The sequence below is a fragment of the Meriones unguiculatus genome, chromosome 1 (assembly GCF_030254825.1).
Source record: "Meriones unguiculatus strain TT.TT164.6M chromosome 1, Bangor_MerUng_6.1, whole genome shotgun sequence".
Lineage (NCBI taxonomy): Eukaryota > Metazoa > Chordata > Mammalia > Rodentia > Muridae > Meriones > Meriones unguiculatus.
In genome coordinates this window covers 111,200,872-111,220,002 of record NC_083349.1, presented here as the reverse complement: position 1 = coordinate 111,220,002, position 19,131 = coordinate 111,200,872, and the positions used below count along the sequence as shown (strand labels likewise).

Sequence of the window (19,131 nt, the reverse complement as noted above, 5' to 3'; positions counted from 1 at the left end):
TTTGTGTATTGTCCAAGGTGTTTATGAGCCATGTATAACTTAAATTTGCAAATTTAAAATTTCAGTTCTTCTAGATGGGGTGGCCTATGCTTGTAGTTCAAGCTATAGGATATGCTGAGACAAAATAGTTCAGGGCCTACCTAAGCAACACCAGAAAACCCTGACTCAAAAAACACTCAGGGTCTGGAATGTAACTCAGTTGGTAGAATATCTGCTTAGCATGCAAAAAGTCGAAGGTTCCTTCTCTAGCACCACATAAGCTGGGTGGGAGGGTGCTGATGCATGCCTGTAGCAGTGCTACCTAAGAGGTGAAGGAAAGAGGATCAGAAATTCAAAGTCATCCTTGGTTCAAAGCAAGTTTGGGATGCCAGCATGGGCTATATGTGGTCCTGTCTCAAAAATGAAAAAAGAAAATACTGTAAACAACTGTGTACAAAAAAATCATATAACAGATGAAAAAATTATTGGAATACACAAATCTCCAAAGCTGATTCAAAAGGAAAAAAATTAAAAACCTAGCACCTTCAGTAGTTCAGTTGGAGAGCAGAAGAGTGTAGTGGATGGAAAATTAAAAATCAAAACAGTCCTGACTAGTTTGTATTGTCAATCTTGAAATAACCTAGAGTCACCTGAGAAGAGAGAATCTGCCTTGCACAGACTAGCCTGTGGCCATGTCCGTGAGGAACTCTCTTGACTCAGCCCACTGTTGGTGGCACCATCCCTATGCAGGTAGCCTGAGCTGTATAAGAAAGCTGACAGGGCTGGAGAGATGGCCCAGTGGATAAGAGCACTGACTGCTCTGCCAGAGGACCTAGGTTCAATTCCCAGCACCCAGATGGTAGCTCACAACTGTCTGTAACTCCAAAATCTGACACTCACACACATGCAGGCTAAATACCAAAGGTCATAAAATAAATAAATAATGTTTAAAAAAAAAGAAAGAAAGAGAAAAAGGAAGAAAGAAAGAAAGCTAACAAAAAACTAGCCAGAGAGCTAGCCAGTAAGCAGAATTCATCCATGATTTCGGCTTGAGTTCCTACCCTGACTTCTCTCGATGATGGACCATGGCCTAGAAGTATAAGCCAAATAAAGCCTTTTCTCCTCAAGTTGTTTTTGGTCGGTGTTTTCTCACAGCATCAGGAAGAAATATTTTCTAATCTGTTCTGTGGGGACAACATTGTCTTAACAAACAAAGCCAAACAAAAACTCCACAAGAACTATAAAATATCTCTTGTAAAAAAAAATAAAGCAAATTTATTTTTGTTTTGGTTTCTTTGTTTGAGACAGGGTTTCTCTGTGTAACACACGGCTGTTCTGGAACTTACCCTGTAGACCAGACTGGCCTCAAACTCAGAGATCTGCCTGCCTCTGCCTCCAAAGTGCTGGGATTAAAAACATGTGCCACCACCAAACAACTAAGGCAAAATTCTTAAACAAAAATAAAACATCAACAAACCAAATTCAACAGTTTAACAAAAAAAAATATATATACACACACACACACACATACACACACACACACACACACACATGACGACAAACTGCAATTTGCCCCAATACTATTCAACAAGGAAGTAAAATTTTCTGAAGCAAATTTGTACACTGGGCTGAGAGAGGGCTCAATGAATATAAGAACAAAATTTTAAACAGAAATAGAAAACCTGACCTTAAAGTTTGTATGAATTGCAGAGGACCTTGAATAGGCAAAACAGTCCTAACAGAAGAGCAAAACTGAAGGACTCATTTCTTAACTCTAGACCTCCAAGACACATATATGCCATGTACATGCCTGCAAGCCTTCAATCTTCCAAGGTGGAAGCAGTAAGAATAATTCAAGGTCTTCCTTGGTTATGAGGCAAACTTGACCTGTTTCGTTTTTGTTTTGGGATGTGTATGTAAGTATATGTAAGTGTTTGTTTTATTTTGTTGCCATGAGGTTGTAGCCCACACTTTTAATCCCAGCACTCAGGAGGCAGAGGAAAGCAGATCTCTGTGAATTCAAGGTTAGTCTGGGCTGCGAAATGAGTCCAGGACAACCAGTGCTACACACACACACACAAAAAAAAAATCCTGTCTCAAAAAACTAAAACAACAACAAACAATAACAACAACAAAAAAAACAAACAGGGTTTTTCTGTGTAGCCTTGGCTGTCCTGGACTTGCTTTGTAGACCAGGCTAGCCTCAAAAACAGATCAGCTTGTCTCTACCTCCCAAGTGCTGGGATTAAAGGCATGTGCCACCATGACCCTGCTCCAAATAGGTCTCTTTACATATAATAATGTAAATAAAAATAAAAGCAAACGTAAAATAGAAATAAAAAATAAACATAAATAGGTTTAATTACAGAATTAAACCTATAGAGCTATGGTCAGTTGATTTCTTTTGGTTAAGACAGGGTCTCACCTTGGAGACCAGGCTAACCTTAAGCTTACATTGTTATGCATCCTCCCAATGCCAGGATTACAAGTATATGCCACCACACCTGGCTGGTAAACTGACTTTTGACATGGGGAAGAATCCTTTTAATTAGAACAAACCCTATAATAGGACCAGGGACAAAAAGACAAAATATTAAAGGAGCCTCATAGATCAAAGTGTCTTGTGAGGTTGCTACATGCCTAAGATACTAATATTAGACAGACTGAGACAGGAGGATCTTGAGATGGTAGTATACAGACACATAAATGGGCAAAACACCCATACACATGAAATAATAAATAAATCTCAAATATATATGCTGATTACATCTAAGTAGAGGTTTCTATAGAGAATGCCCAGACTAACAATTACTATGTACATAAAACATTTATGACAATTATTATATGTAACATTATATACATACAGCAAATATTGTGTATAATATACTATTATAATCCACACAATCATGCATCTTTCACTACTGGTTAAAAAAAAGAAACTCAACACACAGGGGATCAAGAGCCCTGCTTTGAGAGCTAAACTCACCGCAGGATCCCTGAGCTGCTCAGTAGGTCTTCAAAAGAATCCCAAATTGCTTTTACCTGATTGGGAATGGTTGGTAGGTGAGGCCCAATCTCAAGCTGACTCCAGGCACTAACAACTGTCAAATAAAAAGCAAACTCCAGTTTAGGTAAATCTAGATTCTGTGTAGAAAGATTATTGCAGTGGGTAGGGAAGGGGGTGGGGCTTGCAAAGAGCAATACAATTGCCATAGGCCAAGAGTATAAATGTTAGAGAAAAGAAGAAAGAAAAAATAAATAAATCTAAGATAGGTGGAAGTGTAACTTAGAGGCAAATACCCCTAGCATGTAAAAAACTATGATTGCACCCAACAATTCTAGATTTAGACTTAAGAGACTATTGTAGCCGGGGGAAGTGGCACACACCTTTAATCCTAACACTCAGGAGGCTAAGGCAGTGGATCTTCCAGCTGGTCTACATAGTGAGTTCCAGAATAGCCAGAGCTACCTAACGAGACCCTGTCTGGAAAACAAACAGAGAACAACAACAACAACAAAAAGAGACTATTGAACAGAGGAAAATTAATGAGATCTGCGACAAGTTTCTAGATTAGGTAGATAAGGGCTTTTTTCTTTTTTCTTTTTTTTTTGGGGGGGTGTCCTTTTCTTGTATAGGTAAGAATAAAAAGGGCTAGAAAAACGTGGGTATAGGAAGGTGGGACCAATCAACAGTACAGGAGACTGGACCAGACAGGACATCAGAGACACTTTGTTTATTCCAAAGTAAACATACTTTCTGGAATGGCAAAAAGGAGGTGCTTCCTGGCTCGGGCGAAGGACGTTCGAAAATTCGGGAACCTGGAGAAGGAATGCTTCACTAAAGTTTGGTATGTCAGGGCAGCTGGTATTTTGACCACATAGTGATTACAAGCAGTTCTGATAATCATTTATAGCGCAAAGACCGGGAATTTGGAGAGAATATGCCTGACCTTGTGTTGAGTAAAAGAGCGGGCATGCTGAAGTCCTATCTAAATCCTATAGGAAGCCAACTCCGGAGGCAGAGACAGGAGGATCTCGAAGTTCGAGGCCAGCCTGATATACAGAGTGAGTTCCAGAACAGCCGGGGCTGCTAAACAGAGAAACCCTGTCTCGAAAAACCAAAAAGGTAAATAAATAAATACACAAGCAAATAAATAAATCCTACAGGAGAGAGCGGTCTTTGCAGGGGGCCCTTTCAAGAACGCAAAGGGCGGGGGAGTTTCTTTAACTGTCACTCTTGGGATGATGGGGATCAGATGAAGTCTACTGACAGAATGTAGGGACATCTCTGCAAGGCAAAGGGGAGGAGGGGACATAGGAAGAAATAGGAAGACTCTGGGTTGTCAGGTAAACGCCCACCTAGCTCCTGGCATTTTCCGCGCCTCCTAAGGAGGCATCAAGCAGCGGCGCCGGCGGCAGGGAAAAGACCGCCGCCATTAGTGCGCGCCAAGCCGAGGCCTGAGGTGACCCGCCGCAGGAAGCCCCGCCCCCGGCGCGCTCCCGTCCCAGCCGCCCGCGGCGCGCTCCCGCCTCGGCCGTGCGCGCTCCTCGGAGCCGCGCCGAGCCGTCCCTGGCGCGCGCCGGGCGGACTGAGGGAGGCGGGCCAGGCTTGCGGCGGCGGCGGCGGCGGGGCCGCTGGTCCCCGGAGGATTTCCTGACGCTCCCGGGCTGAGGGGCTTCGGCCCGGCGGCGGCGGCGGCGGCGGCGCTTGCCGGCCCTAGGGGACGGACAACTGGGCCGCGGGGCCGCGCCCTGAGGTGAGTTTCCAGGCTGCGCGGCGCGGCGCGTTCGGGCGGGCGAGCGGGCGGGCGGTTCCCGGGCTGCCGCCCGCCACCGCGACGGGTCCGGGCCGCAGTGAGTCGGCAGCGGCGGCTTCCGGACCGCGCGGCCGGGCGAGGACGCTGGCGGACCGAGGCCTCCGCCCGGCCCCAGCCCGGCGCTGGTGACGGCCGACCTGCAGCTCCCCGCTCCGCCGGCCGCGCGGCTCGCCAGCTCGGGGGAAGCTCGTCGCGCTCCTCTCCCCTCACGGCGCCCCGAAACTTGGACTTCGATGCCGTCGAGACGTCGCCGTTTCCAAAGGCGAACGCTGCGGAAAGCGCACTCCAGAAATACAGGATTACTCGTCCGCTGGACGTTTCGTAATTCGCTCCACCAGCTCACTCATCTCACTTTAAGTGATATTTTTGTAAATATTTGATGTTCACTGTTTTCCTGATTGATGATTTCTTCCTCTTCTTCTTCTTCTTCTTTTTCTTCGTCTTCTACTTCTTCTTTTTCTTCTTCTTCTGTCCTTTTTTCATTCCTTTTTTTTTTCACTCGTGGTAATAAAAGTTTATTAACAGTAAAAATGAACGTTAGAGTGGCCTCCAGCGTTGGTTCTTTTTTTATGTAATATGAAATGAAAATAAGGAATAATCTGAATTTACTCGGTTTTTCTGTTTGTGTGTTTGTTTGTTTGTTGTCTTTGTCAGATCACATGCTGGACTTGAACTTGGGATTCTCAGACCCTCAAGTGCGTGGATTACAGACTTGTAGCATCAGTTTTTAATTTTTGTGACAGGGTCTCGCTAATTAATCTTGGCTGGCTTGGAACTCATTCTGTGGACCAGGCTGGCCTCAAATTCGTAGACACCCTGCTGCCTCTGCCTCCTGAGTCCTAGGGTCAAAGGCATGCACTGTAGCTGTTCCCCACCCCACTTCCTCCACACCCCTGAGGGGAAATATTCGTACCCTTGGCTATTTGGCTTCCAAGTTGCTAAGTATTACCTTGTGGCCTCAAACTGTCATTTTCCTGCCTCAGTTGTCTTAGTGCTGGTGTTACAGGTGTGATTCATCTTCTGAGTTTGTTGTTGCAGGGAATACTGGTGTGATAACACTGACATTAGTGGTACTGGTGAAATGCAAAAGTCAGAATTGTGTTCAGGTAGGAAAGAGCTGTTGAGTACCGAGTACTAGGAAGAACTATAGATAGCAGTTAGGACTTGAGCACTGGCTCTTTTTTGGGGGGAGGGGGTATGTGTTAGTTGTTACTTTATGTGCACCAGCATTTTGTCTGTGCACCATTTTTATGCTTGACACCTGTGGAAGGCAGAAGAGAGTGTCAAGTCCCCTTAGAACTAGAGTTACAGATGGTTATGAGCCACCATAAGCTTGAATAAGTCCTCTACCACTGAGTTACACCCCAGTCCTACCTATATGCTATATTTTCTTCAAGTTAAGTGGACTTTTACTGGGGAGGAACACACAAATGTCCACTCACCCAGACCAAAGTTTGAATTCCATTGGAATCCAGCTTCACTTGGCACGTTAATGAGTTTATTGGGCTTACTTACAGAGCATGGGTGACAGATTACTTATAGGAGTATAGGTGACCCCAGAGCAGCTTCATCTCTCAAGTCTTACCCTAACATGGATGATGACTTCTCATAACTCATAGATGGAGTCCCCCCACTGCCTCTCTCTTCATTTAATCTTCCACACTCCATAAATTCTGGTACCTCAGAAACCCATCAAGTATTGCCTAGGCAACATTATAGTCAACTGGATAGGAAATGGAGGAGGGAGGGCTTACGATTTCTAATGATCCTTCTCACTTTTTCCTGTTCTGTGAAGGAATGTCAACAGGCTTGATATTGAAGGTCTCTTGCAAGTCACAGCTGCTCTGATGAAAGTGGTTTATGTTCAGAGTACAACATTCTGCAATAATGCTTCGGAGAATTATTTAATGTCTTAGTTTTATTCAGTTTTAAAAATTATATACAACTGTAATCCCAGCACTAGGAAGGTAGAGGCAGGCAGATCTCTGTGAGTTCCAGGCTAGCATAATCTATATAAGACCCTGCCTCAAATAATGAATAAATAAGTAAACAAACAAACAAGCTAATGGACTGAGTACTAAGGAGATGATGGTGGCAATTATAGATTCCATGTTTAGATTACGTGGTAAAATTAGACAAAGAATTATGAAACACAGAAATAAACGCCAGTAAACCAAGGTAGAAGCTAAGAGGAAGAAATAAGGTATTTGTGAGAGGGTGTTAATAAAGGATTTACCCCAGCTTAGGAAAACACAAAGTTTCTCTAGGAAAATAATTTTTGAGCTGAGAGTTTATTGGTAAATAGGAGTTAGGTGAAGGTTGACTTCTAAAAGAAAGAAAGACCCTCAAAGGAAATAAATGCCACAGAGGCTAAGAAGATGGCCATTTCAGGAACAAAAAGCTCACAACATCTGGAATATGGAGAGCAAAAGGGGACTGAGTGGTAAAGTAGATTAAGGCCAGATAAAACGTGTCACCTTTTTATGTAATGTGGATTTGGGAACAGTCTTTTTTCAAAACCATTACAGAGAAACACTGCTAAGTTAACTCAAGCAACGAGTTTCTTTGCTAATGCTTATTCTAGGGAGCAAAGTAAAGAAACCACTAAAATGACTGTTCCATGGTATGGTTAAGGGGAAGGTTTTTATTGTGCATAAGAGAGAAAGTATCCAGAGGTATCTGAAAGAATCCAGGGCAATCTACAAGAAAAGGGAGAACAGCACATAGGTAGAGTGTGAGAGAAGAGGGAGAGTAACTGAGGGAGCCTGGAGGTCTTTATGGGCTTTGATATACAGGCACAGGTATATGTCAGTGGAGCCATTTATCCCTTCTGTCAAAGGTAAGGGAAGGGATTCCTTTTGGCAGATGGAAACCAGTTTCACAAGTTCCTGAGAAATGCTGACTTTTACCTAAGCTCCTCCTATAGTCCTAGGTGAACTGGGTCTAGACTCAGTGTTGGACCCAGTCAGTGGGTTTGCTCTTTTGTGGGTGCAAATAGGATATCCTTTGGGCATGATACCTATGTTATTATCTTCCTGTTTTAGTACATGAATAAATACGTGCAATAGCTGTATAGTGATAAATGAATGAAATAATTAAAATAATAAAGCAACTTAATTATATATGACTGTTTCAGCAAACATCTAGTAGTGGTGATGATCATAACTATGAAGACTCTAGGTTACAATTAAGGGAACATACTTTTATTACAACCTATTAAGTGCAGCTATGGTAAAAATGTGAAGAACTATATTAGTTCTCCTGTAGTATTGCCCAAAGGATTCGGACCTTATTCTGACAGCAGTGGGAATCATTGAGGGGTTTTCAGTAAGGAGGTCCAAAAATCAGATTTGTATTTTAAAAAGGTTATTCTGACAGCAGTGTAGCTACTAGTTTGAATGAGGATAGGAATGGGGATGTGGGTCTTTGGAACTAACATTCCAGGTCATCTAGGGACCTTGTCTCAGAAAAACAAACAAACCAATGAAAAACCTCTGGAAGCTGCAGAAAAGCTTAGTCAATAAACTACATTCCTTGGGCAAGGATGAAGACCTGAATTTGGAACACCAGTATTCACATAAAAGTTAGATGTGGTGGCGGTGAACACCTATAATGTCAACACTGAGGGTACAGAGACAAGTGGATTTTTGGAGTTCACTGGTCTGCTAGTCTAGCTGAATCAAGCCCCAGGTTCTAGGGAGAAGCACTCTACATGAAAAATAAGGGGATGGTGTCTGAGAAGGAAACACCTGAAATTGCTCTTGGCCTCCACATGCATGCATACATACGTGCACATATATACACAAATAGAGTGGGAAAATATCCAGGAAGACACCTGACATTGGCCTTTGGCCACCACATGCCTGCCTTCGTCATGTACACTACATGAACACTTAAACACAGTGTACACACCCCCAAAAATAAACCCTTCAAAATATTTTTTTTTAGCAGTTGAAGAAAGATGTTTATTAAGGGCAGGGTGAGGAAATACACATATAGCAGACATAGAAAAAGACCCTCTGGAAAACAAAAATAAAAAGAGTCCTCCTTTATTATTATTGGTGTCTTTGTGTGTGTGTTTTAATATGAATGAGTATTTTACTCACAAGTATGGTTGTCTGTATACCATGTGTGTGCGAGGTACCCTCAGAAGCTAGAGTGTAACTCTGGAACTAGAGTTAAGGGTGGTTGTGAGTTGCCAAGTGTGTGTTAAAAATCTATTCCCAATCCTCTGGAAGAACAATAAGTTCTCTTAAGTGCTGAGACATCTCTCCAGCCCATGTCTGTTGTTATAAAAAAAAAAAATCCCAATTGTTCAGTTTTTACCAATGAAGACCCAGGAACAAGATGCTGGGATGAAAGCCTGCTAGCTCAAAGAGGTAGAGAAAGCACCCAGATGACCTTCCTATTCAGCTGACATCTCAGAAGGAGAAAAGCCCTTCCTATTCAGCTCCCATCCCAAAGAAAAAAAGCCCCCTCTCCTCCATGCTGTCTTAAATACCCTTCAAATCAGTGTCCCTCTATGCATCTCTATCTGTCCTCTGGACTTCTGCTCACTACGGTTTTGTTTTGTTGTTGTTGTTGTTGTTGTTGTTGTTGTTGTTGTTTTCTCCCCATATTCACTTCCTGTCAGTCTGGTTGATTGTTCTGCCTCTTGACCTCTTGACTTTATTTAATCCTGTTTACAGAAAGCTTTTGGATTAAAGGTGTGTGCTAGGACTGAGCCACACCACAAGAACTAGTTTACAATAAACAACTCTAGGGACAAAGACTGAGCCATACCACAATTAGAAACAGGTTTTTACAGTTCACAATCTCCAGGTTCTCAATGGGAGCAGGTATCCTGCAACACCTTTAAACAGCCTTTGTTTTGTTTTGTTTTGTTTTGTTTTGGGACAGGGTCTCACTATGTGGCCCCAGGTAGCCTAGAACTCTTAGAGATCAGCCTGCTTCTACTTACCCAATGGTGAAGTTAAAGGCTTGCTTGTTTTCATTTTTTGAAACAGGATCTTTCTCAGGGCCAAAGCTTGTCTTTAGTCACATAGCAGAAATTATCTTAAACTCTCTGGGGAATCATCCTTCCCATTTTCAGGTGCTGGGATTACAAGGGTGTTCCACCATATAATGCTGGGTGATTTGTTTTGTTTTAGATTAAAATGGCAATGTGGGCTTTGTTCATTTGTTCAAACTCTTTTAGTGCTACTTTTTGGTTACATGACATGTTAAAGAATACTGATATATAGGAATAAGTACTATTGAGAACTTTAACTTTCATATCTTTTAACTTTTGCAGTAGCAGAAAGAGAATGAAAGAAGTAGATAATCTTGACAGTATAAAAGAAGAATGGTAAGTTAACTCAAGCAATGAGTTTGTTGATGCCTTTGTTATTTTCTTTCTGGTTTTCTTTCATGTCACTGGCAGAATAGTAAAGGAGCTTTTAATTATACATGACCACTTCCATAAATTGGTGATAGTAACATATTTTAAGAGTGGTTTGTTGTTTTTACTCAAAGCTGCATTGAATAGATTGTAGTAAAAGTTTATTCCATTAACTGCGTCTTAGAGCTCTTCTTTTGATCATGATCACTTTTTCTCTTTAATTTCCTTCCCTTTCTTTTATGACGATTGAACTTAGGAACTCACATATTCAGAACAAGTACCCTGCCATTGGGAAGAGCTACATCCCTAGCTTTATTTTTGTCTTTTTTTATTTTGTGACAGGGCATCACTAAATTGCCTAGGTTAGCCTTAAACTTACTCTGTTGCCCACATATTCACTGAATTCCAGCCTGCTAAGTAGCTGAGGATACAGGCTTACAGCACTAGGCCAGGCTAAGATTGCATTTTTAAAAACTATTTGAATAAAATTTATTATTACTATTAGCAGTAGTAGTGTGTGTGTTTGTGTATGTGTGTACATATGTATGTCTGCATGCCACAGTGTTGTGGACTCACTTTTGTGGACTCAGTTTTCTCCTTCCATATTCTGGGTTCACAGGTTCTGGGAATTGAACTCAGCCTTACACAATAAGTACTTTACTGACTAAGCCAATGTAATGAGCACTAACTATAAAATCTTTAGCCTTGTCTTCAACCCCTAATATTTTGTCTTTGGCTTTATCTATTTTTTCTTTTTTTAAATTCTTTTTTATTAATTACAGTTTATTCACTTTGTATCCCAGCTGTAGCCCCCTCTTCACTCCCTCCCAATCCCCTTCTCACTCACTCCCAATCCCCTCCCTCCCTCATTTCCTCCCATGCCCCTCTCCAAGCTCCTTTTTTTTTTTTTTTTTAATTAAGGGTGGTTTTCTTTTTCTTTAAGATTTATTTGGTTTATTATGTATACAATGTTCTGCCTGCATGTACATCTGAACCCCAGAACAGGGCACCAGATATCATTATAGATGGTTATGAGTACCATGTGGTTGCTGGGAATTGAACTCAGGACCTGTGGAAGAGCAAGCAGTGCTTTTAACCTCTGAGCCATCTCTCCAGCCCCAGCCTCATCTATTTACAGTGCTTTTCATTGAGGCTTGTTTTGATTATTGATTTATTATTTATTTTATTTATTTCATAAAACTGTTGTTTGTTTTATTAGTTGGCTTTTGAGACAGGACCTCTCCCTGTGTAATCCTTGAACTCGCTCTATAGACCAGGCTGTTCTGAAATTCCTATAGAGATCCTCCATTGCTAAAGTTGTATACCACAACTCCCAGCTTAATTGTCTTTTCCATTTAATCTTCAGGACCATTTGTTGTGGCATCTGCATCTTTGTTTCTTAAGGCAATCTCATAATGACCCTGACTATCCTTCAATACAGTATGTACCCAAGGATCACCTTGAACTTCTTATCTTCCTGTCTTTCCTACCAAAGTACTGAGATTATAGTCATGCACCACCACACCAGGTCTGTGTACTGCTGAGGACTGAACCCAGAGCTTTGTGAATGCTAGACAAGTACTCTCCCAACTGTGCTGCATTCCCAACATAGTATCTGCATCTTAGAGATAAGAAAACCAAATCATAAATTTAAGTTTCTTGTTTAGACTTAGTTTTTCTCACTACAACTACGTAAAGATTTCTTAACATGAACCACAAAGCCTGGACCTTTAGATAATATGCTATACTATAGCTATTTGATTAAAGAAAAAAATCAATAGTATCATATGATATCATTTTACAGTAACCATTTCTGTGTGAGAGGTATCATGTCGTTGTTTTGGAAAGACGTAATTAATACTGATAATATGAATGTTTTAATAGTATATATAGGAGAAAATTATCTAGGGGAGTAAAAAGAATACATCTAACTGAAAAGCATTACCATGGGTATGAGCCATCTCTTCAGCTAGAACACCTGGCATTTGTTTGTTTACTTTTTGAGATAAGGTCTCACCACATAACCGTGATTGGCCTGGAGCTCATTTGTAGACCATGCTGGCCTGGAATGCAATGGAAATCTGCTTGTCTCTGCTTTGAGTGCTGGGATTCACTATTACACCCTTGCACAGCTGGGTGATGGGTTTCAAACTCAGGTCCATGTGAGTTAGCCATATCCAACTGAGCTATATCCCCAATCTTGAGTACCAGCATTTTAATAATAATAAAATGATAGCTATTTTGAGAGATTGTCTGACTTAGTGATAAGCACATAAGCCTTGCATAAGCAAATTACTTAGCCTTTTTCTTGATCTATTAAGATAAAAATGATACTTCCTAGGGTCATTGTGAAGACTGAATGAGTTGGCACACGTGAAGTACTTAGAATAGTTCTTTATAGAGTTTGGTGGTTAGAAGCATAGGCTTGAGATGTAGATTAGTAGCAGGAGTAGTAAGAGTATGTACCTTACAGTTCCTAACAGTGAAAGGTACAAAATGTTTATATTTCATCACTTCTTATAAATGTTGTGTCTAACTTCCAAAAGCTCAGAATCCATTTCCAACAAGTAAAATCTTAGATAATATTTTTATCTGATAAAATACAAATTCAAAATGAACACACACACATACAAAGCCAGGTAGGTTTGGGCTGTGGTGGCATATGCCTTTAATCTCAGCATTCAGGAGGCAGAGGCAGGTGGATCTCTGTGAGTTTGAGGCCAGCCTGTCATACAGAGAGAGTTCCAGGACAGCCAAGGCTGTTACACAGAGAAACCCTGTCTTAGAAAAACAAAAAAGCCAAGTAGGGTGGCACATACTTGTAATTCCAGTATTCAGAAGATAGAGACAGGAGAATCAGAAATTCAAGTTTCCAACATCTTGGAAAGTTGTTTGAAGACTGCCTGATCCCTCAGTAGTTTGAGACCAGCTTTGGCAAAATAATGAGACTGTGTGATAGGAATGATAAAAACGTTATTTTGAGCTCTTCAAAAATAACATATTTCCAACTGAGCATACACATTAGTTGGTAGGGTTCTTGCCTAGTATTCATTAGGTCCTTGGTTCACTCCCCAGTACCATATAAACCTAGCACATGGTAGATGGAGGCAGTAGTTCAAGGTCATCCTTGGCTACAAGAGAGTTTGAGGTCAACCTGGGGTATATGAGATCCTGTCTTCAAAAACAAAAAGTATACTTATTATAGCACTTTAAGTGGAGATTGGTTAACAACTATTATTTTCTATGAGATCTTCTTTAAAAATGTATTTTTTTTAAGTTTAATTATGTCTGTGTAGGATTGTTGCATGTGTGGGCAGGTGCCTTCAGAGGCCAGAATAGAGCATTAAATCTGATGGATCTTTAGCTATGAGCTGCCACATCTTGGTGCTGGGAACCAAACTCAGGTCCTCTATAAGAGCAATACACACTCTTAACCTATAAGCCATCTTTCTAGCCCTCTATGACCTCTTTAAAAAAAAAAAATTCTGGGGCAAGTGTGATAGCTTCCTTGTTGCCAAACTTGACAGCCTGAGTTTGATCCCTAGAACCAACATGGTAGAAAGAGTAAACCACAAAGAGAGTCCAGGATAGCCAAAGCTATACAGAGAAACCCTGTCTTGAAAAAGAAAAAAAAAGAAGAAACCAATTCCCATAATTCCCACAAGTTGTTCCCCGACTTCCACAAGTGCTTCCACATGTGTACACATATATACATATTCATGCACATAAATATTATAATAATGAACATCTAGTTTGAGAGTTTTTTAATTAATTTAAGTTACAAAGTAATGGATTTATGATGGCATTTTCTTTTTTTTTATTTTTTTTTATCAGTTACATTTTATTAACTCTGTATCCCAGCCGTGTCCCCATCCCTCATTCCCTCCCAGTCCCTCCCTCCCTATGATGGCATTTTCATACAAATGTATAACTCTACTTGGTTATCACTTGTGCTTTTCATACTGTTCTTGTTATCAATACTGTATGGATAAAGGTCAAAGGCCCTGCTAGACATCCTAAAATACAAAAGATACTCTACACAGCAAAAAGTTAGCCCTCCCCAAAGGTTACATATTTATTAACTTGGAGGTAACAACACTTGTTTTGTTTTGTTTTGTTTTGTTTTGTTTTGTTTTGTTTTAGGGTTTGTGAAACAGGACCTCCTGACAGCCAGCCCCTCGATGATAATCAACAAAAGGACTGTGACTGTATTGTTGACAGCCTTTTTGAGGAAGCAGAGAAGGTTGGTGCCAAAAGTTTGTCCCCTGCAGAACAGAAGAAACAGGTAAATGTCTCTTACTTAGTGGCTTCTAGGAAGATCCTAAAGTCAAAACTACTTTTGTAATAGTAAAGCTATTTTTTTTTACCATTTTCATGATGTTGAATTTGCACAGGTGCCAGGAAAGCAGAGGTAGGTAAAGCTGAGCAGGAATCAAAGCAGTCACAACAAACTGAGTTATAAAATTATTGTGTTGCTTAAATTTACAAACCAAATAAATGCTATTTTCAGTTAAAAATATCTGTGATGGGGCTGAGGATGTAACTCAGCTGGTAAAATGCTTACATAGCAAACAACACTCTGAGTTCAGTCAACACCAGCACTGCATCAGCTGGACAAGGTGAAAAGTATCTGTAATCCAGCACTTAGGAGAGTCAGGAGAACAGGGAGTGCAAAGTTGTCCTCAGCTACATAGTAAGTTCAAGGCTAGAATACTCACGATGGAAGGAAGCCAGGGAGATGGCTGTTAGAGAGTTAGGATCTGATTTGTATTCTCAGTTGCCACATAAAAAGTCCAGGGCTGGGGAAAAAAAAAAAAGTCCAGGTCTGGAGAAACAGAGACCCAAGAGGATCCCTGTGGCTTGGTGACCAGTCAGTCTAGCTGACTTGGTGAACTCTAGGTTCAGTAAGAGATCCTGTCTCCTACAGCTGGGATACAAAATGAATAAACTATTGAGAGAGAGAGAGAGAGAGAGAGATCTTGGGTAGTGGTGATAGCTGCTGCCAGGCCCAACAATCTGAAACCCACATGGTAGGAGAGAACTGACTCCCATAAGTTGCCCTTTGACCTATATACACACCTATGCACTCTAGATATTTTGGGTTTTTTTTTTTGTTTGTTTGTTTGTTTTTTCTTTTAGATTTATTTATTTTATGTGTTTGGGTGTTTTGTAGGAATGTGTGTAAATGTGTGTCTGCTACCCACAGAGAGTGTCAGTTATCCAGGAACTAGAGTTAACAGATGTTTGAGAACCACCATGCAGGTACCAGGAACCAAACCAGGTCCTCTGCAAAAGCAACAAGTGCTCTTAACTGCTAAGCCAATTCTCCAGCCTGAATTTCTTCTTCTTCTTTTTTTTTTTTTTAACATTAAAAAAAATAAGATAGTAATTGAAAAAGACACATCAACTTCTGGCCTCCACATGCACACAAACACATATGTACCCATTAAACTTGGCTATCTTGGCAGGCATTTTCACAGAATAAGTGAGCCTAGTACTGCAAGGGAAACAGCTTACAGTATTTGTTACAAATGCAAAGATTTTACTTTATTACCTTTTAACTAAAATAAAAATTTGAAAAGATTACAACTATTACTTGACAGCTTTTCAAACATAACAGTATTTCCTCATAAAGTTAGTGTTATTTTAATAAATATAGTATGTATTATATAAGGAAATACATTAGCATTTAGATTTGGTATGGCTAGGGAACCACTCTTTTCCAAATGACTCTGTATGTATGTTATTATAAAGTCATGCATGAGCCTAGGTGTGGTGGCACAGGCCTGTAAACTCCGAACTTGGGCTAAGGTAGAAGGATTAGTTCAAGGCCAACCTGTGCTATTTAATGAACTTGAGGTCAGCCTAGACTATATATATTTTTTGTGTCCAGAGGGGGAAAAAATCATGTATGAGTAAAACCTCTCAAGTACATATGTGAGGATTTTAATGTAATTAGTATATTAAAAGGTAAATAATGAGTTTCTAATTTCACATTCAGATTCTCAACTAACTTTTGAGATCTTGCCACTTATGAAGCCTTGATGAACTGTCTATATCTAGGAAACATTTTAAAAATAACTTTGTAACTGCGTATCTATATAAGGTTTGATTTTTAAAAGGTATCTCAATCATAATAGTGCCAATTATAAGAATCCAACTGACTTTTTGAAGACTGACATTAAGAGGGTATGTGAAAAAACTCTCATTCTGATTTTCTTTCTTTCTTTCTTTCTTTCTTTCTTTCTTTCTTTTTTTTTTTTTAAGAGAAAGGGTTTAATCAAATTTGGACTTGGGAATTATTCTGATCCTCCTTGCCTCTACCTCCTGAGTGCAGGGATTAGTAGATGCTAGCATGCTTGCTTTTATGCAGAACTAGGAGAAAACCCAGGCAACACCCTACAGATTGTGCTACATTTCCAGGCCCTTTTAAAACTGTTTTTTCAAAGTTTAAGTTATAAAAATTTAAAGTTTAGGAGGCTGGTAAGAAGGCTTAGAGGATAAAAATGCTTGCTGCCAAGCCTGATAATCTGAGTTCAGTTCCTGAGACCCATATGGAAGACGGAATGAACTGACTCACAGGTTGTTCTCTTGACTTCCACACACATGCTGTGGCATGCACACACTCACTCACAAATACTCACAAACACACATACATTTATACTCAAAGTAAATAAATAAACATATTTAAATATAATAAAAATGTTAGGGCCCGAGCAGGTGGATAGAGGCATTTGCTGCTGAGCCTGATGATGTGGATTTCAATTTCAGGGACTCAGGATGGATTAGTCTGTCTAGTCAGGAGAATGATCTGCAGTGCCATGGCAAGCATAAGAATAAATAGCAAGTAGCAGATGTAACATATAGATAGTAAATTGTTTTAAATCAGGAGCTTACAAAAATCCAACAGAAATCAACTGGGGAAGCCCTATTGAAACAATCATATGGAGTCCCCAGTCCAAGATTGTCCTTGAGTGAGGCTGCCAAGCAGAAGAACAAGTAGCAGCAGGTGGAATACATCACCTGATCGGTTGAGCACGAAGTCCAGCAGAAACTAACTGGGGAGGTTACAGCAGTCAGTTCCTGATTGAGCTTTCTTTCCAAGGATCAGCTTTCCATGGCTGAACTTCTGGCTTCTTTTTCCCCTTCTAAACATTTTTTTATATCATGAAATAAACAAGAGCTTCAGTTATAAATAATATACTTTCTAACTGTACTTGAGTATATAAGGCAGGAGGATCAAGAGTTTAGGGTCAGCCTCAGCTCTATAGCAAATATGAGGAAAACACTCCCAAATACTTTCAGGCATTTCCCTTTAAAACTATATTCTTATGGGCCCTAAAGTGGATTGTTTTTTCATTAAATCAATCTAGAAGCAGGCTTACCATTCCAGGACATTTTCTTGTTTGCTTCTCTCTATCACCCAGTCTCTCTGGGGATGCTCTTAGATACTGAACTTTTTCAACTAAGTTATCTTCTGAATATAGGCTTGTTAGATTCAAGTGGTTTTGGATAACTTAATTATGGTGCTTTTTGTTTTTGCATCTGTGAAGAGATAATTTTCATCTTACATAAATATCAACAGGAATAAGTTTATGTAGGGAAACTATCTTAGACTGTGAACCATTATCATGTGGGGCTGAGAACTGAACCCTTCTGTAAGAGCAATAAGCACTTTTAGCAACTAAACCATCTCTCTAGCCCAGCTTTTTGAGGCAGGATAACACATTGTAGTTCAGACTGACCTGATTGGTACTTGGTTTACAGCCAAGGCTGGACACTGGAACTCATAGTCCTGTCTCAGCCACCTGAGGGCTGGAATTACAAGCATGCTTCACCATACCATCCCTGTATGTTCTTCATGCTCAGAATCATTTCAGGTGAAGTCCTCTTACTGGTGAGAGTCTAGAAAGCTTTACCTCAGGTGTCCTCTGAGTCACACATGACATAGAACTTTTTTTCTAAGTGAGTTATCTTAATATTACTAATACTTTTTTAACCATATTACTTACATAAATACATGGTTTTTTTTATATTTTACATTTGAAGTTTGCATATAGAATATAGAGTGATGGGGCTGGAGGGATGGCTCAGCCGTTTAAAGCACTGGCTACTCTTCCAGAGGGCCTGGACTAGCTGGGTGTGGTGGTGCACACCTGTAGTCTCAGCACTCTGGGAGGCAGAGGCGGATCTCTGTGAGTTTGAGGCCAGCCTGGTCCTCAAAGTGAATGCAGGACAGCCAGGGCTACCCAGAGAAACCCTGTCTCAAAAAATAAAAAACCCAAACAAACAGAGGGTCGGGTTCAATTCTCATCACATACATGGTGGCTCACAATCTTCTGTGACTCCAGTTCCTGGGGAGCCAACATGTTCTTCTGGCCTCTATGGGTACCGTACACATGCAGGCTCAATAGTCATATACATAAAATATATACAGTTTTAAAAATAGATAGGAAGAGTTCAGAGGACTTCATTTACTACTGTCACCCGTTATTAACAGCACATTCCTTCCTTTACTGCCTTGTAGGTAGATGTAAACATAAAATTGTGGAAAAATGGTTTCACTGTCAATGATGATTTTAGAAGTTACTCTGATGGTGCAAGTCAGCAGTTTCTGAACTCCATCAAAAAGGGGTAAGTAGGCTGTACATGTGTCCTATGAAAGAATCATTTGTAATGATAACTATTTCTTCTGTGAAGTCACATCTCTTCCTTTTTGGGGGAGGGGATGTGGGAGAGTTGGGGTATGTTTGTATTTGTTTGTTTGTTTGTTTGTTTGTTTGTTTAAACAACAGTTGGAACTGGAGAGATGGCTCAAAGGTTAGGATGTTTCCTGTTCTAATTTAGGGTCTGGAGTGGGGTTGTCCAACATCCTCTTCTGGCCACCAAAGGCATCTGCCCTCACATGCATATACCTACACACAGGCATAAATACAATGCAAAATCTTTAAACAG

At 40.5% G+C, this 19,131-nt stretch overlaps 1 protein-coding gene across 4 annotated transcripts in view; it reads left to right on the top strand.

Moving 5' to 3' along the window:
* Positions 1-19,131, top strand: part of Ubxn2a (UBX domain protein 2A) — a 37,506-nt gene that overhangs the window by 5,499 nt on the left and 12,876 nt on the right. Inside the window, exons 3-6 of one of the 4 annotated variants that reach the window (XM_060365542.1) lie at positions 3,982-4,105; positions 10,090-10,143; positions 14,320-14,461; positions 18,704-18,810. In XM_060365542.1, coding sequence (XP_060221525.1) covers positions 10,103-10,143; positions 14,320-14,461; positions 18,704-18,810 — 290 coding nt within the window. In that variant the 5' untranslated portion in view covers positions 3,982-4,105; positions 10,090-10,102. Of the gene's footprint in view, positions 1-3,981; positions 4,106-4,599; positions 4,737-10,089; positions 10,144-11,542; positions 11,617-14,319; positions 14,462-18,703; positions 18,811-19,131 lie in introns of those variants that run through there. The other 3 variants (XM_021644963.2, XM_021644962.2, XM_060365547.1) reach the window with 3 other exon arrangements.